Here is a 25,400-nt window from a genome sequence, read left to right as displayed (position 1 = left end):
TGTAGCCTCTGACAGCTCGGGGGATGATCATGCAGAGCACATTCCCAACAAGGCAATGTTTGAGCCCGAGATTGATGAAATGATCGAGACGATCATGGATTCAGAAAGGCTTATCTATGATGATATGAAAAGTGAAGCCGATACATCATTGTATAATGGAGCACGTATGTCTAGATTGAAAGCACTCCTGGTTCTTCTCAACATGCAGGCAAAGTTTGGATGGAGTGACACTAGCGTCACAGCGCTTTTCAGGTGATCTATTACAATTAGTTTACTTTAATAGAACTCATGGTGTATAATGATCTGATAGATTTTTACACGACTGTATCATATTTTTATGTTGTGTAGATTGCTGAAAGAGCACATTCTACCAGCTGACAATGTGATGCCAGATTCCCGAGATGAAGCAAGAAAGATTTTGCGAAACTTGGGGATGGATTACAATTCTATCCACGCTTGTCCTAATGACTGCATTCTTTTCAGAGGGGAATACACAGACACCGCCTCGTGTTCGACGAGGCTCTTTACCCTCCCCTTCTTTGCCCGCCCCCACACCAGCCACAGCATCGCCGTCTACGCCAGGTTTTGCACGGCTGACTGTTCCTAGAAGCTACACACCTCTACCTACTCCGCCAGGAGCCACCCCACTCGACACTCCTCGCTTCGGGGCCCAGACGCCGGTGGAGACACCTGACGTCCGTACCCCCATCGACACGCCGCTAGAGACCCCTGCCGGGACACCCAGGTTCACGCGTCACCGGCCAGAGGGCTTGCCTTACTCCGTCGACATCAGCGGCGGCATCATCATGGATGATGACGGCAAGAAGGTGATCTCGCGCATGCGTGGTCTTTGCTCTCAGCTGTTTAGACACTATATACTAAACAAATGGAGTGAAGTACCAAGTGATTTAAAAAACAGAGTCATCAGCATACTTCATGATGAGTTTCCCGTTCCAACACGGGATCAGCGCTTCAATGAAGACCTGATGAAGATTCGAATGCGCGAATACTGCAAACACAAGCGTTCCGAAGTGCAAAAAGCAATCAAGAATGGGTGGAATAGGCCAGATTGGCTGGCCAAAGAAGATTGGAAGAATGCGAAGAAAGCAGCGCGCGAGAATCCCGACAAGTGGAAGCAACAAAAGGATGCAGCCAGAGCGCGAGTAGAGGCAGGGAGCTCGCACCACTTGGGGAGCGGTGGATGGGCATCATTTGAGGCCGATTTTGTAAGTCTTTTCACATTGCTCTTTATGCATGTTCGATAGTTTAGGGTTTATGAGTTTTTTAGTTCTAACATAATGAAATCTTTGTATGTTTTGACAGTGGTCGATGACAGGACGTGATCCCACACCGTACGAGCGCGAGTACGCAGGCAGGAAGGGCTTAAACGCCCTGATGGACATTCTCAGTTCTCGCGGCGGCATGATTAGTATTAGGGTTTACTCTTTTTTATTTTTTGTATTGTTTTATAAATGTCGTTATATGTTTATATTTACTGAAAACTGTCTTATTGTCTTTTTTTGCAGAATCCGACAGATACGCCGCTTGGACGCGATGAGACGTCTGATTAGACGACGTCAGTTTAGCCGTAGCTAGATAGCATTAGTTTAGGGTTTCTCATAGCTTATGTATCATGAGACGGATTTTATACGTCTTTTTGAACCATGTATATTATTACATTTGTCACCGCAATTCCTTTTGCCAATCAATTCTTTATGCCTATGATGTTGTACAATTGTCATTATTACATTTGCCAATCAATTCAGTTTGTCTATGATGTGTACAATTGTCAATTTTGCAAACAATGCGTCTTGTGGGTGACTATTTTGGGTCTATTATTTACCTTTGCACTTTTTTTAAAAAGTGAATCAAGTACAATATGGTTGATGGGTGGCAGGGCATTCAATGCCCTGCCACCAAAAAAATATTCTCTCAGGCGTCGCTATAAGCGTCGCTATTTATGGCTCTGTAGCGTCGCTATATGCGTCGCTATACTCTTCTGTGAGAGCGTCGCTATAAGCGTCGCTATAGGCGTCGCTATGAGCGTCGCTATATAGCGACGCCTATAGCGACGCCTATAGTGACGGCTATAGCGACGCATATAGCGACGCTCTCGTAGCGACGCTCTCGTAGCGACGCTTTTAGCGACGGTTATAGCGACGCCGGGGGTTATAAAAACCCAGTGTATTTCCGTCGCTAAGAGCGTCACAAGAGCACATAACCTCTTGTAGTGTCCGCGTCATGAAGTACTTAAGGCTTTGGTGATCCATTTGCAGAATGAAAGGAGTCCCCAATAAATAGTGCTTCCATGAGTCTAAGGCATGTAAAACTGCGAGGAGTTCCTTTTCATATATGACTAGAGCTTGCTCAACAGGTTCCAGCCTTCGACTTTCATAGGTTATGGTGTGCCCTTCTTGGAGAAAAACAGCTCCAAGGAAATCACCACAAGCGTCACATTGGACTTCAAATGGCTTTGAGAGATCCGGTAGTGTAAGCACAGGTTGAGAGATAAGCTTTTCAAAAGCATTATTCTCCTTGGCAGACCATGTATACCTAACGTTTTTCTTTGTTCGATCATGTAATGGTCCTGCAATTTGTGAGAACTTTTCTATGAAGCATCTATAGTATGCACACATACCTATAAATCTTCTTAGTTCATGAAGATTCCTTGGTTTAGGCTATCCTTTTATTAGCTCTAACTTTGATGGATCCATTTGGATTCCATCTTGAGAGATAATGTGACCTAAATACTGAATCTCTTGCAAGAAAAATTCACTTTTCTTTCGATTAACATAAAGTTTATTCTCTCTTAGAACTTGAAATATTACCTGGAGGTGTTGCTTGTGTTCATCTAGTGAATTAGAGTAGATGATAATATCATCAAAGAAAACTCCAGTAAAGTTTTGGTGAGGCCTGAATAGCTTCGACATCAAGAGGTTGAATGTGGCTGGTGCATTGGTAAAGCCAAAATTCATGACAATATATTCGTAAAGACCAAACGTAGTGCGAAATCCGGTCTTTACAATGTCTTGATCAACTATCCTTATTTGATGATAGACACTTTTTAGGTCAATCCTACTTAAGTAGGTGGACCATTGTAGCTTATCAAATAGGTCTTCTACCCGCGGAACGGGAAACCTATTCTTGATAGAGATCCTATTTAGTGCTCTATAGTCGACACACATACAATATGTGCCACCTTTCTTTTGCACTAATAGCACAGGTGAGAAAAATGGAGATGAGCTAGGCCTAACCATGCACTTCTCAACTAACTCATGCACTTGCCGCATAATCTCCTCTTGTTGAGCTTGAGAAACTCTATAAGGAGGTTTATTAGGTGGTGAACTTCCTGGAAGAAGTTCAATTGCATGGTCATCATTGCCTTGTTTAGGAGGTAGTTCACAAGGGATATCGTCAATAAAGACATCTTGAAACCCTTTGAGAAAATTGGATAACTCTAATTCCTTGTGATTGTTTATATTTTCTTTTGCTAAAGCATTAGGTTCATTTTGAGAATCTTTAACGAATATCATGTACATGGAAATAGAGCTCTTTATTGACTTATTGAAAGCTTGTGTATGTACAATGGGTATGGTGTTACCCATTTCCTTAGCATCTATGTACATATCTTTTTCCCTGAACCTAAAGTAGATTCTCCTTTCAGGGAATTTAACATTGGCTGCCATGTAATCAAATATGGTGCCCCTAGGATTACATCCTCGTGCTTGAGAGGAGAGATAAATAAGTCCTCTTTGTCCACATAGATTTGGACATGGAGCCTCAATTTCTCGATTAAGGGAGTAACTGAAGCTTCTTGCCCCTTGAAGGCACCATCTGTAGGTAGGACATCTCCCATCTTGTAAGTTTGTATGCCTTGCCTGGTGGCCAACTTTGTGGATATGAAACTATGAGTAGAACCAAGGTCAAAGAGAATGAAAGCATCATGTTCTCTTACCTTTCCCCAAGCATGGCATAGAGGAGATCCTTCCTCTTCTTGGATTTCGACCAAGGTAGCTCTAGGAGGCTCATGGCGGGTGTTCTTTTGGGGACAAGCATGGTACACATGCCCTTGTTCGCCGCACTTGAAACAACAGTTATCCTTGCGATAACGCTCAAGCTCTTCAGGAGAGAGTTTGTTTTTGCCTTTGTAAACTCCCTTCTCCTTAGCTTTGTTGTTATTGGAATATAATTTCCCTTAGGAGACTTTTTGGCCATTGTCCTTCCCCTTCGGCTCATTGGAACCCTTGTTTTCCGTGGGCTTAGAATTTCTCTTAGCCCCTGTTTGGAAATTGATTTGAGAAGCCACCATAGTATGGTGTATAACCGCCGATATGGTGCGTGGCATTTGGGAGTTGACATACTCTGCCATTTCTTTAGTTAAGCCCGCACAAAATTGTTGTTTTTGCTCTCCAAAATCCATCTTTTTGAAGACAGTGGCTTTGAGATGTAGGTCCCAAAAATTGTCTACATATTTGTGAATGGATTCGTAGGGAGAGAGCTTCAAGCTTCACCATTCGGTGAGTACCTTGTCTTTCGCATTGGTGGCCAAAAACTGCTTCATGATGGAAGCTCTTAAAGCTTTCCATGTTCGTGGAGCTTCACCATTTTTCCGTAGGCTAGACAACCATTGCTTGGCGGACTTTTGAAAATGCATAGCTACATGCAGGCGTAGCTTAGAGGACTCCGTGAAGTCCTCATCTTCAAACGCCACATCAAATTGTTGGATAAAGGCCAAGACTTTTTCCGTAGCACCAAAGGTGCCATCGTAGGTAAGGAAAGAGATGCTCTTTCCTCCCTCTTTGAGCTTCTTGAGATTGGATGACCTCTTCCACGTGGCATAGGATTTTCTATGGCCTCTTCTTTTTGATGGTTCAAAAGTTGCACCATCGCTTTCTTCAAAAGATGAAGAATTTGAGGAAGATGGAGAAGAGGGTGACCTCTTTCTCGCCTTTTTCTTGCCTTTGTCTTCCTTGTCGACACCATCACTGTCTTCATAAGAGGAAGAGGATGAAGAAGATGGAGAAGAGGGTGGCCTCTTTCTTGCCGTTTTCTTCTCTTGCTTTTTGTCATCCCTCTTTGAATTATGGTGTGGAGAAGTGTGCGATGGTCTTCTCCGTTTAGGAGGTGATGGAGAGCGTTTAGCCCGCCGTCTTCATGGAGCTATCTCCACCGAGGTGGTAGGAGACTCACTTATTTCTCGTTCCTTTGGTGGGGGCTCTTGAGTTCTCCTTTGAGAAGGAGATGCATCATCAAGAAGCAAATTTTTGAGCCCTTCATATGGATCCTCTTCTTCTTCCCGAATCAGAGGGAGGCCTCTTTTGGGAGTCTCGCAAGGAGGATTCCTAGGTACTCTCTCGTCATGGTGGGGAGTTTGGAGGATCCCATCAGCACAAAGCTTCTGTTGCACTTCACTTTGGAGGGATGGATTGCCCATGGCTTGTTGAAGCCTAGAAACAAGGTAGTTAACAAGCATAGGGGCATCATTAGTAGCCTGCTCATTAGAAAAATCAAAGCTATCAACATTAATTTCACTCTCTTTACTATTGTCAGCCATTCTAACAACTTTTAGGTGTACTTTGGTACTTCAAGCCCTAGTTGCTACTCCTCTTTACCCCTTTAGAAAAGCACTCAAGCTACTGTACCCGTGGCTCGAATACCATTAATTGCAAGGAGTAGAAGAGAGGGTCATTCAACACCAAAACAACACTGACTCATGTCAAACTTCTAATAGCTCAATAGTAGTTAAGCGATAGGCAAGCCCCATAGGACTCCATTATTAAGACCATAGCTCTTGCCGGTGATGCCCCATTATCTAAACAAAAGCAGGTGCACTACAAGGATGAAGAATCCCTATTCTACTTGCTCATTTGCAATTAATAATAACAACCATTTATAGCTAGCTTGAGGACCTCCCTTCTTGAGCAAGAAAAGAGAAACCTTGTGCTCTGATACAAATGTAGCATTTAATGGCCTAGTAGCTTGTTTGTAGCAAAAAATAACATAAACACAGTGAGCATTTCATTAGAATAGGTTCCTAATGAGCATAACAAGAGTGCTTGGGTGGAGAGAGCAACAAAAAGCATAACACCTAGTTAGATAGCATGAACAATACTTCAAAAGAGAGAGAAATTAAGCTATTGACAACAATTGAGGACCGGATTTTCATGGAGCTAGTCCCCCCTCCAAAAGGCTTTGTATTATAGGTTTCTCCCATCAAGAGAGACATTTTACAATACAATTCTTTGTGTTCCTTCAATCCTAGCTAGTGCAGAAAAGATGGGAGCTTCAAGAACTAAGCAAAACACTTATTAAACACAACATCAATTCCCTCATGGTCTCAGACCCAAGACCTCACACACCTTCGAAGATGGTAAGAGCTAGTGGGGTATGAGAGTAGATTGAGAGGAAGGAGTAGTCTTACCAGAAAGATGTACGTCTCCTCACATAATCACTCATATTAGCATAGCATAGCTTAGTAATTAGCATGGTAGAGGATATGAGCATGCATAAAGCTTGGCTCTTGGTTGGATTTTCATCACAAAGCCAAGAGTTGTTGGTGTAGGCCTCCCTTCTCACAAGCTTGGAGTAGGTGATAGGCTTTCCATTAAAGCTTGAGAGGGAGAGAGAGAGTCTTCTTGCTTCACACATGAGCTTGTGTGAGTGTGTGAGATAATGCCTTTGAAAATTCAGCCCCCTCTCTCTCTTGGTCGACCCCTCTTGCTATTTGCTCATGCTACCACCCCATTGGACCTCTCCAGGCTTAGCCAATAGGATTTAAAGAGCATAAGTGATAGCCTTCTGACATGTGTCCCCCTTTCCCCTTTTGTGAGAGCTTTAGATAATTAATTAATGCAACTAAACTCTCATGGGACCCCTTTGTCTCCTAGCCAATAGGAATCAGGCAAGCCATTGGTGTGTTGAATGCTCATTGGACCCCTTGGGAGACTGTCCAATAGTCTTCTAGAGAGCTTAATTCTTATTGGTTATTTTATTAAGTGTTTTTAAACTAATTAAACTATATTTACTCTAGCCTAATTCTCATTGGTCCACCTCCATGGCCATCCAATAGGATTTGAGTACACCTTGTGGGCATCTGGGCTAGGGACATATGTCCCTCATTTCCTTTGTGTAAACGATGCTTGTGAGTGAGTGTGTGTGTGTGTTTCTCTCTCATCCCCTACTTGCAAGGCTTGCCCCCTCCTTTGTAGGATTGTGAAGGCTTTTTTGGTACACACACTAAGCATCCAATTTAACTAAGGTTTGACCATTGGACACAACCTTTAAATTTTGGAACCTTAGCATTTTGGAAGTCTTAATGGGCTGAACCTTAGAGTCTTAAAAGCCCATTGTTGCACATTGCTCTTCTGTAGATGGTTCCCCTTTGGATCCCTATTTTCCCTCCTTTGGATCCCTACTGTGGCCGGTCTGCCAGCTTAACCAATATTCTAGATTTTCCTCCCCTGGCACTTCCCCATATTAAATGATCAGTTTAACATGAGAAAATCATTTAGGAGAATTAGATATTAGTTATTATGACACACTTTCCAATCATGAATGGCTCACTTGTGTTTTTTAATAACCTTTTAGAGATGTGTTGCTATCAGTACTACCTCTACCTAAGAAACTTGAGTCAGATTTTCCACATAATTCATAGTTATGACTTGCTCCTAAATTTTTCAATTCATCCTTTTTGTAGCTCCATTTTGATTAGGTGTGTAAGGTGCAATAAGCTACCTCTATTGCTACAAAAATTCTTGAGCTCCTTAGAGATGTATTCTCAACCATTATCAGTTCTCAAGATTTTGATCTTCTTGCTAGACTCATTTTCTAACAATGCTAAATTTTTCAAGAAAGTAGAGAAGACCTAATACTTATGTCACAAAGAATAATACCACACCTTACTAGTGGAATTGTCTATGAACATCACAAAATAGCTATCTCTTCCTAGAGAATTGGAAGGCACAGGACCACAAAAATCACTATGGACAAGTTTTAGTGGCTACACACACTTCCTATTCAATGGAAATGAGGTGATCCTAATCTTTTACCATAGATGAAATGCTCACACATATAAAAATCCAAATAACCAAAACAAGCTAGTGTTTCATTTCCTTTTGGCTCATATGGCCTAGCTAGCAATGCCACAACTCATTGGATGGTAGCTCATTGGTTATGGATAGACAATCCTCTTTCACACAACACAAAACAAACATGGATTAAAGAATTCCATGATTCTAATCCATAAGAATCACGAAATTTCCATTCTTGATTGACCATAAGTCATTCCCAAAAGCACTAGTGTAACCCAAGTTGTCAAGTTGACCAAAAGATATCAAACTCCCCCCTAATTTGGGAATATGTCTAACATTATTGACTATGAATTTGGTGCCCTAATGCATGATTGGCTTGATGTCTCCAACACCATGTATCTCAAGCTCATGTGCATCATGGAGCTTCACTTTGCCGCAAGTTTGTGCATACGAAGATAAACATTCTCTATGAGGTGTCACATGGAAATTGGATCCAAAATCTATGACCCAATTCTAATCAAAGCTAGAATCTTGTGCAATAAGAGCATATGGACTAAGATCTGATGTAAATACTAGAACACTAGAGGAACTATGGACCTCAGGTACATCTGTAATCTTAGGAGACTCTATCACATTGAGCTCCTAAATCTTAGCTTTGCCCTTGCCATCATTGTCAAACTCTTTGTTATCTTGAGACTTTTTCTTGTCTTTCTTCCATGTAAAATATTTCTTTAAGTGTCCTTTCTTATGGACATGATAGCACTCAACATTGCACAAAGAGCCTAAAGATGTGCTTTGAGAATTTTTGCAATCTTTACTTTTGGCACTGCTATGAGTGCACTGTCTGACCTTTGCCACAGGCAACATATGCATCACATCTCTTTGTAGGCTCCATTGACTTCTTGCATATCTCTTCACTGAGTAGAGTGGAAACTACAACATCGAAGGCCAACTTGACCTCAGGTGCAAAGTTTCAAGTTTTTGTACAAAATATGTCCCTTGAAGAAGGTAAAAAGAACAATAAGATGATAGACCACACTTCATCATTAAATTCCAATCCCTATGATGCCAATTGATTGAAAAGTACATTGAACGCATTCAAGTGCTCAAAATTTGTGTCACTCTCTTTCATGCAAAGTGCAAAAATCTTCTTCATCAAGTACACTTGTTACTTGCGCTTTTGCTCTCATATATACTGCATAACTTGTCCATGAGGATTCAGTAGTAGATTTATCCACTATGGTGAAATACATAGATTTGTCTACGTGTAAGAAAATAGTGGACCTGGCCTTTGCATCTAGCATCTTCCACTGCACTTCTATATAGCCATCTCCCTCTACATGCTCAACAATTGGTTGTGATTGACCTTTTTGGGTCACCACATCTTGGATTTGTTGTTTCCAGTTAGAGAAATTTGTGCCATTGACCTTTCCTTTTAATATTGTAAATGTCCTTCTGAAAAAAAGATGCAACTTTTGCAAGACTTGAGCACTACGGAAAGAATTCCAAAAGTTATGGCCAAAAACTTGGCGATATTTTACAGAACCTTCTTTGTAAACAAGGGAAAAATATCAAGCCAAAATGGTGCTCAAAACCTCATAAAAAGCATATATAAGCCCATGGAAGAAACTAAACAGACTCTCCTTTATACAAGGAGTGAAACTTGACCCAAATGATGCATAAAATCAATGCAAGAGGGTAAACCTTGGCATAAATAGTCAACTGTCACTAACAAACAATTTCCATACATGGCGTCAAGAAAAATATCCCATCAAATACATAAACAATCAACTATCACTGATAAGTGACTACCATACACAACATCAAGCAAAATATTGGGCATCAAATATATAACCTAAACTGAGGATATTGTAACTTTTTTGAGGTTCAATCATTCTACTTATCAAACTCTGCAAAATTAGCCCAAATGTTTTTCAAACCATCACACTCATAATTTCTTTATGTTATTTTAGAAAAATTAGATGTTGGAATTAGGGTTGCAGAGAAACACACACAGCTTGGAGAAGACGAAGGAAGCTCAAGGCACACAATAGAGAGTGTGTTACTTAGTGTGCAATGGAAAGATAGATAGACCTAGAGTGATGAGCGTATATACAATGCACGGGGGAAAAAACCTCCTAAAGAGGGAAAATGCCCCGGCGGTCCTAGTGTGTTCACACACATCACTACCGCATGTATATGGTAACAAATCCCCCCTGGAGTGATGCGATGAATGAGAGCTGGCACATGAGTAAAGGGAAGTGCCATACCTTGAGGACAGGATCAGTCCACAAAGGGGAGTAAGCCCAAAGCTTTGCGGAAAGCTTAAAGCTTCTCACAAGACAATGACTTTGTGAAAAGATCTGCAAGGTTGTCCTGTGTTGGCACATAAGCCAAGCTGATCTCTCCTGCTAAGAGCCTCTCCCTGACATAGTGGTAATGCACCTCAATGTGCTTTGTGCGAGCATGAAAAACTGGGTTCCTCGCAACTGCCAATGCGCTCTGACTGTCAGTGTAGATAGTGTTGGCAGTGTCCTGTCCAACACCCAAATCAGCCATAAGGCGTCTGAGCCATACACACTCAACCGTAGCTGTGAAGACTACCCTGTACTCAGCCTCACAACTCGAAGTGGCCACAGCAGGTTGCTTCTTGCTCAACCATGATATACATGAACTGCCAAGCATGAAACAAAAACCACTTGTGGACACTCTCGTGTCAAAACAACCAGGCCAATTTGAGTCCGAAAAAGCATGTAAGTCTGGCGGCAATGATCCCCCCTTGGGATAAAACAAGCCAAGATGTTAAGTGCCACTAAGTAGCAGAAAATCCTCTTGACAGCCTGCCAATGCTTAGACCCTCGGCTATGGAGAAATCTGCTAACCTGTGAGACTGCAAACTGAATATCCGGCCTTGTGTTGCATACATAAATGAGGCAGCCAACAACAGTTTGGTAAAGAGTGACATCAGCAGGATCGCCAGCATCATGTAGACTCAACTTCAAACCTGTTTCCATGGGAGTGGAAATAGGTTTGCAATCCTCAAGTCCAAACTTACATAGCAATGTCTCTATGTAACTTTTCTGACACAAGGAAATACCACCATCACACTGCTTAAATTGTATACCCAAGTAATGATGCAACAACCCCAAATATTTCATCTTGAAAGTAGCATTCAAATTAGCCTTAAATTCAGTAATATGTCTCTCATTTGGTCCAGTGATCAGCAAATCATCGACATAAAGAACCACAATGAGAAGTACATCACCCTCACGCTTTACATACAATGTGCTTTCTGTTGGACTGTTACGAAAGCCTCGTTTAACCAAATGAGTGTCAGCTTTCTCATACCAAGCACGAGGAGATTGCTTCAACCCATACAAAGCCTTCTTACATTTGCACACTTTGTCCTCTTGTCCTTTTATGACAAAACCGCGAGGCTGCGTTACATAAACTTCCTCAAATATGTCACCATTCAAGAAAGCAGTAACAATGTCTGATTGATGTACATCCCAACCAAAATGAGCTGCCAATGCACATAGAAAACGCACAGTAGTCATACGACAAGTGGGAGCAAAAGTCTCTTCATAATCTATGCCTTTTTGTTGTGCATAACCCTTTGCAACAAGTCGAGCCTTATGGCGATCGATCTCACCATCCGGCTTGCGTTTCAACTTGTAAACCCACTTCGTACCAATGGCCTTTTTGCCAGGAGGCAAATCACATAAAGTCCATGTGTCATTCTCTATAAGTGCATCATATTCTGATTTCATGGCAGCAATCCAATTTTCTGAATTCTGTGCTTCATCAAAAGACAGAGGCTCCTCAACATCATGTAAACTAGACACAGCCAAAGCATAACAATCTGATGCATAAGATGCATGGCGAGAGCCTGAACGAGTACGACTAGATAAAGGTGCATCCAATTTACTGTCGCGCAAAGTGTGCACCAGCCATTTTGGCATACCTCTAGCCTGCTCATTTTTAGCCCTTTCCTCATCAAGTACATCATGTACATCTGCATCAGTAATAGGCTGATCTAATACATTTTCAAAAACCCCCATAGGCTGTACATTTTCCTCATTGGAACTTACATTCGTATTTCCACCATTGAAAAGAGGCAACAAAGTGTCATAAATGTCCTGTGAGCTTACATTACTGTCTCTAGTACATGACAACAAGGGCTGAACAGAATCTTCCACAAACACTACATCCCGAGAAACCAGAATACGTTTTGTTTGCGGATGATACAACCTGTAACGTTTGCTTTCAGCACTATAACAAAAAAAAATACATTCGACAGCCTTATCATCCAATTTTCTACGCTGCACTTGTGGCACCAAAGCATATGCCAAACAGCCAAAAACACGCATGTGATCAATAGAAGGCTTTCTATCATGCCATGCTTCATATGGAGTAATAGACTGCAAAGCTTTCGTAGGACACCTGTTAAGTACATAAGTGGCACACATGATGGCCTCAAGCCAAAAAGAATGCGGTAAAGCTTGACTTTTGACCACACATCGTGCCATTTCCGTCAGTGACCTGTTTTTCCTCTAAGCAAGACCATTTTGCTGAGGCGTATAAGGCACTGTACATTGGTGTTTTATCCCACGACTAGCCAGAAATGCATTAACTTCATGAGATATATACTCCCCCCCTCGATCGGAACGGAGGGTGCCCATAGTACATTTCGCGACATTTTCAGCCATAGCCAGAAATTGTTTGAAGCACATAAAAACTTCGGACTTCTCTTTAAGCGGAAATACCCATGCATGCCTGGAGTAATCATTAATGAAAGTCACGAAGTACAGGTAATTACCCAAGGACGGAGTTTTCATGGGTCCACAAACATCACTATGCACAAGCTGCAACCTGCATGTGGCTCGAGCTGAACCATCCTTTGGAAACTTAGAACGCTCTATCTTACCCAAAATACAGCCTTCACAAACATGTTTGACAGGTGCTTCAAGAGGTGGCAAAGAAGCAACCATATTAGATTTCTGCAAACGCAGCAAACTGGCAAAATTCAGATGACCAAACCTGCATGCCAAAGTTTTGCATCTGAAATAGCCCTTGAATCTGCAACAGCATTTGCAAAATTTTGTCCACACTTGTCATACAAAGTGAGCTTATACAGCCCACGACACAAAAGGCCAGATGCAACAATTTCATCACCAAAACTGAGATCATGAACTGTACATCTGTCATCCACAAATTTGACTACAAGTCCAAGTCTAGCAAGTGCGGATACAGACAAGAGATTCTTCTTGATCCCAGGTACATAAAGTGCATCAACAAGTGTGAAGGAACTGCCATTAGCAGTAGTGAGCACAATCTTTCCAACTCCCTGAGCTGGATAAGAGGCATTGTTGGCACAAGTGACTGAATTCCCATGAGGGACAGACTCGAGAGAGGTAAACAATTCACGATGTGAGGTAATGTGCTTTGTAGCACCACTGTCGAAATACCACACATGTGAATCTGCAGCAACTGACAAGCATGCATCATGGACAACAGGATTGTAAGTGCACTCTGCGCTAAAAGCCCATTCTGCATCAACATCAGCATTATAGTCTCCTTTCACAGAAGGCTCAACAATGGCTGCATTTGTAGTGGAACCAGCATTTGCAGTGGAACCACCCTCTTTCTTCTTAGCCTCTTTGGCCTTCAACTTAGGACACGATTTGATCAAGTGATCATTGGCCTTACAATAATGGCAACGCATCTTCTTTTTGCCCTTATCACCAAAATTTCCAGACGAAGTACTGCCAGCAGAAGCATTAGAAATAGAATTTTTGCCACTCGCAGCAGAACCATAAGAAGTGGCTGCATTACTGTTACCACCCTTTCTTTGAGAAGCAATAAAAGCATGTTCAACTGCACGCTGCCTAGTCCTGTTTTTTCTGTAAAGTGACTCTTGCAACAGTAATGTGCACAATGCATCATACTTGACAACTTCAGGATTTCCTTGGGTCATCAGTCTCCAAGTACTAGCAATAGTCTGGTAGGAATCTAGTAAGGCATCAAGAACAGTATGCACTAGGGAACTGTCTGAAATGACTTCACCTGCAGAAATGAGTTGCTCATTGATATCCTTGACACTAGCATGAAAAGTGTCCATATCATCTTCCTCATGCATAATCTTCGACTCCAGCTCTTTACGCAGCAAAGCAATCTTAGCCTCATTGCAGCTTGCATAAAGACCTGCTAAAATATCCCAAGCCTGTTTTGCAGATTTTGTTGAGCGGATGTCAGGAACAATGGTGTGCTTCACAGACAACGCAATCAATGCATGAGCCTGCGCATCCTTAACATCCCAACGAGCTTGTTCTTCCGTAGGCAAAACATTTCTTACAGCTGCAATCCTTGCAGCAAGACCTGCAACATCCTCAACATCGCCTACATCCTCAGAACCAGGACGTACATCAGTGCCCTGCACAATGTTCGAGACACCCTTTGACACAAGAACATGTTGCATCATATAAGCCCACATAGGGTAGTTGTCCCCATCCAACCTATCCTCAGCAGCAAACATCTTGAACACATCTGTGTTGTTGTTGTCAGCCATGGTAAATGTTGCACCTGATGTGAAAACTGCCCAAAAATAGAAGAAACGAAGCGGGAACAACTTGTGCTATATAGCACAAACCGTAGAAGACTGTAAGGCACCTGTTATGCAGAAAACGACACTGACAAAAATTCTGCACAAAATGACAAAATAGCCTGTGCAGTACTGCCTGTAGTGGAAACGAAGGCCAAAATGAGCCCAAATCAAAATTTTGAGCAGATCAAGCTCTTTGAGCTCGCCCAAAATTTTTGTCGACCTGCGAACGCTCGCCAAAGCTCACTGAAATCGGAGTAAGTGAGCAGGCGTGTGCTGGAGCAGCTGGCGACTAAGCCTGGGAGGACGTGACCTGCTCTGATACCAATTGTTGGAATTAGGGTTGCAGAGAAACACACACAGCTTGGAGAAGATGAAGGAAGCTCAAGGCACACAATAGAGAGTGTGTTACTTAGTGTGCAATGGAAAGATAGATAGCCCTAGAGTGATGGGCTTATATACAATGCACGGGGGAAAAAACCTCCTAAAGAGGGAAAAAATGCCCCGGTAGTCCTAGTGTGTTCACACACATCACTACCACATGTATATGGTAACATTAGATTCAACATCTTCTTTTCTTCATCCAAACAAAAAATCTATATCAAACAATATGAAACACATGTGATTGATTTATCAAACTCAACAACTTCAATCCACAAATTTAGATTTACTACTGTTGCATTCAAAAAATATGAAACTTCCTCTTTAGATATAAAAATTTGATCTTCTAGTGCTCCAATATATTAAATATCTATAGTCTATAACTTTGAGAACATGCTCAAGCGGCTCATGAACATGTATAAGATCAACTTCATCCACCAATTTGCAGCAAATATAACTTCAAAAAATTTAGATTTTACATCAAAGTGATATAAAAATGGCTCAATGTGAAAAACCATCTTTGCAACAAGTAAAGAATGATTCTACAATATCTGTAACATCTATGAATATGGAATAACCACTTCAAAAGCAATAAGAAATCCACATCCTCCACTATATTCCTCTCTTAACTTCTTTGCAAAAATTCAAAATTTTGATTTTCTTCCCTTGCATTTTGATTCAGCTCAAGTCCATAAGTCAACAAATGTCCATCAGCTTCAAGAGTCTTTGGTGAAAGAAAATTGGTTTGCTTCATGTATAAATATCAGGAACAAAAAAATATAGTTTATCAAAACTCAAATTGCTAAAAATTTGATCACATTCCTAGCTGTATGGAACACCATAAAATATTCAAAAAAATTTGAATCATCTTTGAAAGCTTGAAATTGCTTGATTAGACATTCAAGCAAAACAAACTAATTTTCCACTTTTAAAAATTTATCATAAAATTTGTAATCTCAACTTTATTTGCTTTGAGATTCCACCTTACAAAAATAAAAAAAAATCGAAAATGAATGAACTTTGGGAAATCAATATGTAGTCAAAAATACCTCTTGAAAATTCTATCTAATTATTTTTTGCTACTGAACATTAAAAAATATGCCTTTTTTAAGCACGTTCAATGTTAGTACATGCACAGTATGGACCATAGACTTTAGTATGATCATGGAATTGAAAAATAAAACCTCTTTTGGATTAACACATGGTGTTCTTACACCCACTTTTACTATCTTTTCAAGAATCACCGGCACCCCCACTAGGTAAATCATCAAGATGCAGCAAACACAAACGACTTCCTAAAATTTGAATCTCTTTGAACTTGTGTTTTGTCCCTAATCTGTCAGATCTTCTTGACCTTTCAAATTGTTTTGACTTTTCAAATTTCCTTGATTTGTTGAATTTTCTTCAAATTTTTGCTAATTTCTTTGAGAATCTCATAGGAGTTCTGATGCTGGATTAGGGACACTCAAGGATGGGCTCTTTTTTCTCTCCACGCCTCTCATCTCCTTAACCTGAATCATCAGCATTCAATTAGGTACATTCTTATCCTCATCATTGTTAAGTATGGAGCATGATCCACCCTTGTAATTTTCTGTGGTAAAAGCGCACATTTGTAAGGCCCCCATTATGAGGAGAAGCCATCGTGCGTGAAGGAAAATCACTCACCGGAAACCAAAAATTTCACGGACAAGAATCAGGGGCAACTTTAAAGGCCTCGGGGGCGGAGGCCCCCGATACTTTTTTTCGCAGGAATATTATGGCCGGACGGCGGCCGGAAAGTGGTCGGAAAACAACCGGTCGGCTGGCTGGTGGCCGGTAGTCAATGGCCGATGGCCGGTGGTCGGAAGTCAATGGCTGGTGGCCGGTGGTCGGAAGTCAATGGCCGGTGGCCGGTGGCCGAATTCAATGGCCGGTGGCCGAATTCAAAAGCGGACTTGTCTTCTCAAGGACGGCCACACATGGGCGGATTGGAGGGTCCGATTTGGACTTATTCTCACAAGGGCGGCTACACATGGCTGTCTCTCATAAGAGAGGGCATCCCTTTTGGCCTATAAAAGGAAGCCATTTCTACACACATTTCATAGTGTGAAGTTGATGCAACAAGGTGAGTGTGAGGTGGTGAGAGTGAAGCAAGGCGAGAGCTCCATTAAGGGTATAATCCCTTTGTAAACTACTTCTTGTTTTGAAGTACTAAAGCCATTGAGTGGTTGCTTTCCCGTGGACGTAGCCCACATTGGGTGAACCACGTATATCGTGTGTACTCTCTCTCTCTCTCTCTACTCTATAATCTCGTGTATATAAATCTGTCTCTCTCCATTAAGTAATCTACTCAATTATCTATTTAGCTACGTCTTATTTTCTAACAATCATCACTACAAGTCTCATATTATTCAAAACTATCTATTTACTTATCACCCAAATAAGAACATGCTTTTTGTAACCTTCTCAACCCCTTCTTGGCAGAATAAGATTTCAACCTTCTACCTTTATGGCTAAAAAAAAACTCTAATGCTTCCAAATCATCTAGCTTCTCCTTTTATACATGCAATATCTCTCTTGATGAGGCTTTATGACAATAATTCACGAGTTTGTAAAACTTAGTGCACAAATATGTCATACAAATGCATGCAAATATCTCCCATGGTGCAATCTTCACATAATTCAAGACAATCACCCATGACATGGTCGTACTTCTTATCCATTTTAGAAATCAAAACTCAAATAGCAATGCTAGCTCTCACATTGAGTATACCACACCAAATGGAGACTGCATGCAAGACTAAAGTGGAGATTACCATATGTTTTGCCTAGATCCATTCCATTTTGACAAATAACAGCTTAGTCATGTTATAAGGCTTTTAAAATCCAAAATCTACATAAAGGTCTTGAAAAAACTTAAACAAAGCTTAGTTGGAATACTATGAAACTTTGAAATATTCAAAAGCCAACTTTAGTTTGATCAATTTGGATTCCAACATTCAAATATTCTCATCCAAGCTTGTAGATGTTCAGATATTTCATATGTTCTTGGATGCACTTGAACGTCAGACTTATCAAATCTTGGTCTCAATCCCTGATCTCAAATTAGATTCAGGTCCCAAGTTTTTACTTCTTTGAAGTTCTTTATTTTTCTAATGTTTAGGTTTTACAAATATGGCACCCTTTTGTACGAGGGGTAAATCTTGACTTCTTGAATTCAGCTTCAGTTCAAAATTTAAATCTTTTAGACTTTCCACTGATTTCTACCTTAAAACTTTTTACCACTTTGTGGCTCATGGATCAGAGTACACTTCTTGTCATGACATTTTAGATTCCTCCAAAATCAAGCTTTTTTGCCTTTTTTTGTTCATTCTAGCAAATTTGAATAAACTCCTTCTTTTGAAGAACTTTGCATACAACATAAAGACTTTGCAACAAGTCGATATTTGAAACAATTCACTCTGAAAGAAACTCCAAAAGTAGATCTTTGAAAAATCCTTCTCTGTCAATCCCAAAAATGTGCATGCAACGGAAAATTGAGATTGAGGATATTTTAGTTATGGGATGGAAAATCACATTGAGGACTTTCCAAGTGTAGAAAAAGTCAACAGGATGAAAATATTCAATGCTAAAAGTTCAAATTCCTTCTATTGGAATTTGCTGTTGATTTCTAAGTTTGACATCCCTCCTAGATTATCATAATGAAAGGGGTTGGACTGCACACTCTCCTCTTTAGAAGATAGCTTCACTTGTTGCAAAGTGGCTCTTCTGGCATGCAAAGTATATCCTCAAAGTTCTTCTCAAGTCATCCCTTTTGGACATGCATTCACATATTCAAAACCCAACATAGCACACTTCTACATCCCAAAATATAGGGTTTGGACCTATAGAATCACCAATGTGTATCTTGGCACAAATGCTACATAAACACACACAAAATTCAACAACAATGCACACTCTAAATATTAAGAAACACATAGTTCTTGGATTTCATGAATAGTATCAAGGAACACACACACAATATCTCCCTCATACTTTTCAACATTTGAAAAGATTAACCGTATGATTAACAAGTATTGCCTAAATGGATTTAAAAAACACATGACTTATGTCATACTATAATTTTTGTTACTAAAATGGTAATTGGCTTGGTCTCGGGCTTGATTGTGCTTCTCTCGTCAACTTGATAAGGCACCAGACCCATACTCAATTGGTCTACTGCCAAACATTGAGTATGGTGCTTGGGTAATGGCAGGTGCACTCACACGAAGTTGTACAATTGGATGTCTTTATCTATCCCTAATAAATCCTATTGTCCCATAAAGCTTTGACATATCTGATATACCTAACTTTTTCCATTTCAATTTTGTGAAGCTTTTACTTAATTACTTGTTAAAAATGGATTTATATGCAATGGTTCAAGTTTGTACAATGGCTTAACTTTGCACCTTAGTATGAATCTTGAAATGATTACTTGTTTTCCCCGGATTGGTTTAGTTTAGTACAATGGAATTGGTTTGCTCTAATACAATGGAACTGTTCTTCTTATTGGGGGCCTATTATGGCTCTATTGGTAGAGCTTTAATCTTTGCATAAAGCATTGATTTTACTAACTTGATACATTGTTTTTTTCTCAAACAAGAATATTTTATCCTTCTTTTGGCATTAGCATGTGGATCCATTGGTTTAACTTTCTAGATTGTTTCTCCAACTCTAGAACTCTCCTAAATATTGTTTACTATTGGGTTACCTGAATTTTTTGTTCTCCTTGGGAAAATTATCCCCTTCACCATGTGATGTTGTTAGCAGATCGTCGCAATGGACATCAAAAGCATGGCTATCTAACACAAACATAACCTAATGTCAATACTCAGAGATGTGACCTAGATGGGGAATGGAGACACATTGGATTGTTAATCACAACAAAGGTACCATTTCTAGAAGATACATGCAAGAGCAATCACAAATCAACAGTCAAATGTTCAATCCTGCTCCAACTTACTCAATCATTTTTCAGCTAAATGAGCTCAAAACGCTTCAAAATTTTAATATACCATAGAAGTAGGGGCTAATAGAACCTATGTAGAGCTTAATATCCCATTTGTGAGAGGTAAGTGAATTGTGATCTATCATTTTGCAGGACATTGAAACACTAAAAAAGTCTTCTATAGCATCTCCTAAGGCCTAGAATAAGTTTCCTATAAAAAAAAAAGCATTATCACTTGAAAATATCATCAAAACAGTAGATTTGAGTTAACGCAGCATTGACATGAACGTTCATCAAACTGACACTTATTACACTCAATAGATAGAGCAAGAAGAAAGAAACACAATGCGCTTGTCAAAAATCCATTTGGATTACCAGAATGAGAGTTATCTCGATTACAAAATAGATCTGTGATAGAAGCTTAACCCGTACATAGGTTATCCAAACACTTAATCCTAACCTCACTAAAATTGACCTTTGTACCTAGGGACTCTCCACTCCAGGGATGCTTGGCACATTTTGTATTCCTTCTATTTGAGTTACTAGTAGCTCTAATGCTCTTGGAGGCACAAATTCGATTATAGATGTGCTCGCCAACCTTTCCTTTTCTACTTGCACGTCATTAATTTGCATATCTCTGGCATATATGTGATTATATTTTCCTTACAAGTCTTTCCTAAAGTGGGTAGCTTGGAGCTTTGATATCTTCTTTCATTTCAGCAATTGCTCCTCCATCTCCTTTATCTTTAATTCATTTTGATATGCCACTTACGAGGACTTGCCATTGAATCTTCTCCTCTTCAAGATATGTCTGCACTTTGGCTATCTCCTCATTGTGTTGTGAACTTGGAGTTGGTGCCAACAGAGAGGTAAAGCCCACTAGGTTCATGAGCAAGTAGTGAGTGTAGACTTATAGAGTCATAAGAAGTGACCAATTTCTCAGCTCTCTTTCAATCAGCATTTTCCTCCTCTAGTCACTCGATTTCTTCTTGGTTCTAGCTGTCCTTGGCTGACTATAGGTCATCATAAGTAAGTTGTAAGTCCTTTGCTAGTTGTTCTTTTTGTTCACGGAGCCTCTTGTACTCTCATCTTCAAATTTTGTTCATCTCTCAGTTTGTCCTTGTAGGCCGGCTTAACTGTAGACATCTCTCTTTCTCTAGTGTAATTGCACTTCAAGATGTCCCGTTGATTCTTCAAGGTTAAACTCTTTTACCATCTTAAGCTCTTTTGCAAACAACTTCATCTCTAAGGCATCATGGTATTATTGTGTGAAGGGCTTCAGACATGTTGTTCCCTCATAGTTTCAGCGCTCCATGTTCGTGCATGTCTCCCTCTACTCTCTTTGCAACTACACAAATGCTTTTTTCTCATAAATCTAATATCTAACCGACCCAAATGATTTTCTCATAATAAACTGATCATTCAATGTGGGAGAATAAATAGGAAAAAGGGTTAGAATATAGACATGTGCTTATGGATCTCTCTCAACACGGGGCCAAGGTTGAAAGGGTCCAAATGAGAGATGGTATGTCAAAGAGAAAGGCTAGCTAATGGATCTTAAAGTCCTCCAAAGGTTAGTGTTAAAAGTCCTTAGACCTTAGTCAAGCTAGAGCTGTGCTTGAGGTGGGAACCTGGCCCAAGCTTGAGGTTCTTGTCGTGCTTACTGGCTAAGGTTCTTGAGGTGCTTGCTGGCTAAGTTTCTTGAGGTGCTTGTCATGCTTGCTTTAATTGTGTATGCATTTTTTAAATCCTCTCTCTCTCTCTCCAAGGGAAAAGGGGGACACTTGTCCCAAGGCTAGCATGGTTGCTTGATACACACTATGCATGTGATTGGCTAGGCCTATAGGGGTCCAATCAACTTCTAGCATGAGCTACAAGAGGGGGTCGACCAAAGCAAGTTGGGGGTGTTCTTGGGGGGTATATGCTCTCTCACACACACTCACATCCTCATTATTTCTTGACAAAGTTCAAGAGCTCCATCTCCTTCTCCAAGCTTGTTAAGAAGTTTAGAGCCTACACCAACACTCATGGCTATGGAATGAAAATCCAACCAAAAGTGATGCTTCAATGCTTAAGCTTGCCATCTTCTTCATTCATCATCATTATGCTATTATGCTATGCTATGCAAGAAGAGTGATGATAAGTGAGGAGCTATCTCTTTCTCGTATGTTACTTATACCCTCATTCCGCTAGCTCCCTCCACCTTCGAAGGTATTTAGGGCCTCAGGACTGAGGCTATGGATGGTTAATTATTTTACAAAGTTTATGTTATGCTTGTGATGCATGAAGCTTTCCATCTTCATTGCATCACCTAGGTCACAAGGAAGACAAAGATTGTATTGTCCCAAGTCTCTCTTTATGGAAGAATCTATAATACAAAAGCCTATTGGAGGGAGGACCATCTCCACATAAATCTGGTCATCAATTGTTGTCATGTTCTCTAATTCTCTCTCTTGCAAAAGTATTATTCATCCCAAGTTAATTAATTATAATGGTTATGTTGCTACCACTAACTTAGTTCACCCTCTATGTTCTCAAAGAAGTCTCATAAAAATGCTCACTCTAGTTCTCTTAATTCCATTATTCTCAAAGTTTATAGGCCATTTCCATTACATTGGTATCAGCGCTATTGCTTTCTCTTTTCTTACTTAAGAAGAGAGATCGTTATGTTATTAATGAAAGGTTGGACCTTTTCACTGCAATAGGATAAGTGGGATAGGGATCTATTATCTTGGCTGAAAAGGACTTAGTTCAAGGTACACCGTTGGAAACTATAGTCTTAAGAATGGAGTCTCTCGGGGCTTGCCTTTGGCTTAACCATTATTGAGCTACTAGCAATCTCAACAAGAACCATATACAATCGAGCATTGTCAGACCCTCTCCACTCTTCTTTGCAATCAACAGTGTCTAAACCACGGGTATGGCTGCTTGAGAACCAATTTTCAAAGGTAAACAAGAGTAGCAACTAAGGTTTTGAGGATACCAAAGCACAAAGAAATAAGTTTAATTAGCATGGCTGAGAATAACCAAGAGAGTAGAAGAATACGGACAACTTTGATTTTTCACATGAAGGTCCTAATGATGATGCCCCCATGTTTGTTAATTATCTTGTTACTAGGATTCAACAAGCTATGGCAACCATGCTGTGCAAGCCAAAGTTACTCAACAACTTTGTGCTTATGGGATTTCCCTTCCTCTCCAAGGGGAGAGATATCTTAGGAGGCCTCTTAATGAGACTCCCAAAAGAAGACTCTGTCCCATAAGAGACGAGGAATCCAAAGAACGAGAAAGAAGAGAATCACTAAGTTTCTCTGAAGACGTCTCTCCATGAAGACGGCGGTCTAGATAATCTCCAACTCCTCCCAACCCTCAAAAAAATAGAGGAGACAAAGGAAGAAAAAGGAAAGAAAGAGTTCACACTCTTCCCCTTCTTCTTCACCTTCCTCCTCTTTTGACGAAAGCAACATCTATTCTCCTAGAGAATATAAGAGCAGAGGCCATCACAAATCTTACCCTACATGGAAGGTCTCAAAAGCTCAAGAAATTCAAAGAGGGAGGAAAGAGTATCTCTTTTCTCACCCATGATGGCACCTTTGGTGCTACCAAAAAAGTATTGGCCTTCATCGAGCAATTTGATGTGGCCATTGTAAACGAGGGCTTCACGGAGTCCTCCAAGCTACACCACGTAGCTATGCACTTCCAAAAATCTGCTCGTCAATGGTGGGCTAGCCTTCATGGCAACGAAGCACCAAAGACATGGAAAACTCTATGAGTTTCCATCATGAAGCAATTCCTTCCAAGCGATGCAAAGGAAAAAGTGCTTACCGAATGGCGGAGTTTGAAGTTGGTCTTTAACAAATCTATCCACAAATATGTGGACAAGTTTTGGGATTTACCATCTTTCAAAGATAGACTTCACCGAGCAAAAGCAACAAATTTGTGCGGGATTACCTAAAGAAATAGCCATGTCAACTCTCAACGACCTGATTCTGTCACCGAAGTAATCCACCACACTATGGTTGCTTTGTGCATCAATTTCCAACAAGGGGCTAAAAGGAATACCAAGCCCATGGAAAGCAAAGACAAAAATTATGCAAAGGGAAAAAACAATGTCCAAAACTCTTCCCAAGGCATCTCCAACAACAAAAACAATAGCAGGTCCAAGGAGAAGGGAGTTTACAAAGGTAAAAATAAAATCTCTCTTGAAGAGCTAGAAGCTTTTTGCAAGGACCACAAATTCTTTAAGTGTGGGGAGCAAGGACGTGGCTACCGTTCTTGCCCCAAAAGAAAACCACGCAATGAGACTCCTAGAGCTTCCATGATCAAAAATCCAAAAGAGGATGCTCATTGCAAAGGATAACCTCTCTCCTTTGCTTGGAAAAAGGAAAGGGAGTATGATGCCTTCATCCTGGCTGACCCTGGCTCTACTCACAATTTCATATCCACCAAGTTAGGCATTCAAGCTCATGAGATGGGAGATGTAGATGGAGCTTTCAAGGGGCAAGAAGCCACAGTTACTCCCTTGATTGGGAAATTGAGGCTTCATGTCCAAGGCTATGTTGACAAAGAAGATTTCTTCATCCCTCCTCTAAAGCATGAAGATGTCATCCTAGGGGTACCATGGTTTGACCGTATGGCTGTTAATAAAGTTCCTTGAAAGAAGGTTGTATTTCAAGTATAGGGAAAAGAACATGTACATAGATGATAATGGGTCTAATTGTACCATACCCCTTGTAAATTCTCCTTCTTTCAACAAATCAATGAAAAGCTCAGTATTTCCATACATGGTTTTTGTCAAACAATCTAATGAAAGTCGTAATATTTTATCAAATGAAGATCGTAGGAATCAAGAAGAGTTAGAATTGTCTAATTTTCTAAATAGATTCCAAGATTTTTTTATCGATGATACTATCCTTTGGACTTACCTCCAAAACAAGGCGATGATGACCATCGAATTGAGCTCCTACTAGGAAGCTCATCGCCTAACAAGCCTCCTTGTAATGGAATTAGGCCTATTAACTTGAGAGTAGCGGAAATTATAGAGAGTACTTTTGAGAAATTACTTTGTGAGCATAGCGGGTGAACATAATTGAAGTTAGCAACATAAACATAGCATTTAGTTAACTTTTCATGAATAATAATTTTGCAAGAGAGAGAATTTAGAGAACATGACAACAATTGAGGACCGGATTTATGTGGAGCCGGTCCTCCCTCCAATAGGAATTTGTATTATGATTTCTCCCATCAAGAGAGACTTGCTACAATACAAACTTTGTGTTCCTTGTGACCTAGGTGATGCAATGAAGATATAAATTTTCATGCATCACGAACATAACATAAACTTTGTGGAAAACATTAACTATCCCAAGCCTCATTCCCAAGACCTCAAACACCTTCGAAGGTGGAGAGAGCTAGCAAGGAA

At 40.4% G+C, this 25,400-nt stretch overlaps 1 protein-coding gene across 1 annotated transcript; it reads left to right on the top strand.

Annotated features, from left to right (window-relative positions):
* Window positions 1-839: 839 nt before the first annotated feature.
* LOC147444217 (uncharacterized) lies at window positions 840-1,735 on the top strand. Its single transcript, XM_086528081.1, has 3 exons — window positions 840-1,226; window positions 1,324-1,426; window positions 1,528-1,735. Exons 1-3 carry the CDS (start codon window positions 840-842, stop codon window positions 1,569-1,571), a joined length of 534 nt encoding a protein of 177 aa, XP_086384207.1. The 3' UTR covers window positions 1,572-1,735.
* The last annotated feature ends 23,665 nt before the right edge of the window (window positions 1,736-25,400 follow it).

The sequence above is a fragment of the Adiantum capillus-veneris genome, chromosome 13, assembly GCF_014529385.1.
Source record: "Adiantum capillus-veneris isolate H3 chromosome 13, ASM1452938v2, whole genome shotgun sequence".
Taxonomy (NCBI): domain Eukaryota; kingdom Viridiplantae; phylum Streptophyta; class Polypodiopsida; order Polypodiales; family Pteridaceae; genus Adiantum; species Adiantum capillus-veneris.
The sequence above is the reverse complement of the archived record's forward strand: the minus strand, read 5'-3'. Positions and strand labels throughout refer to the sequence as shown.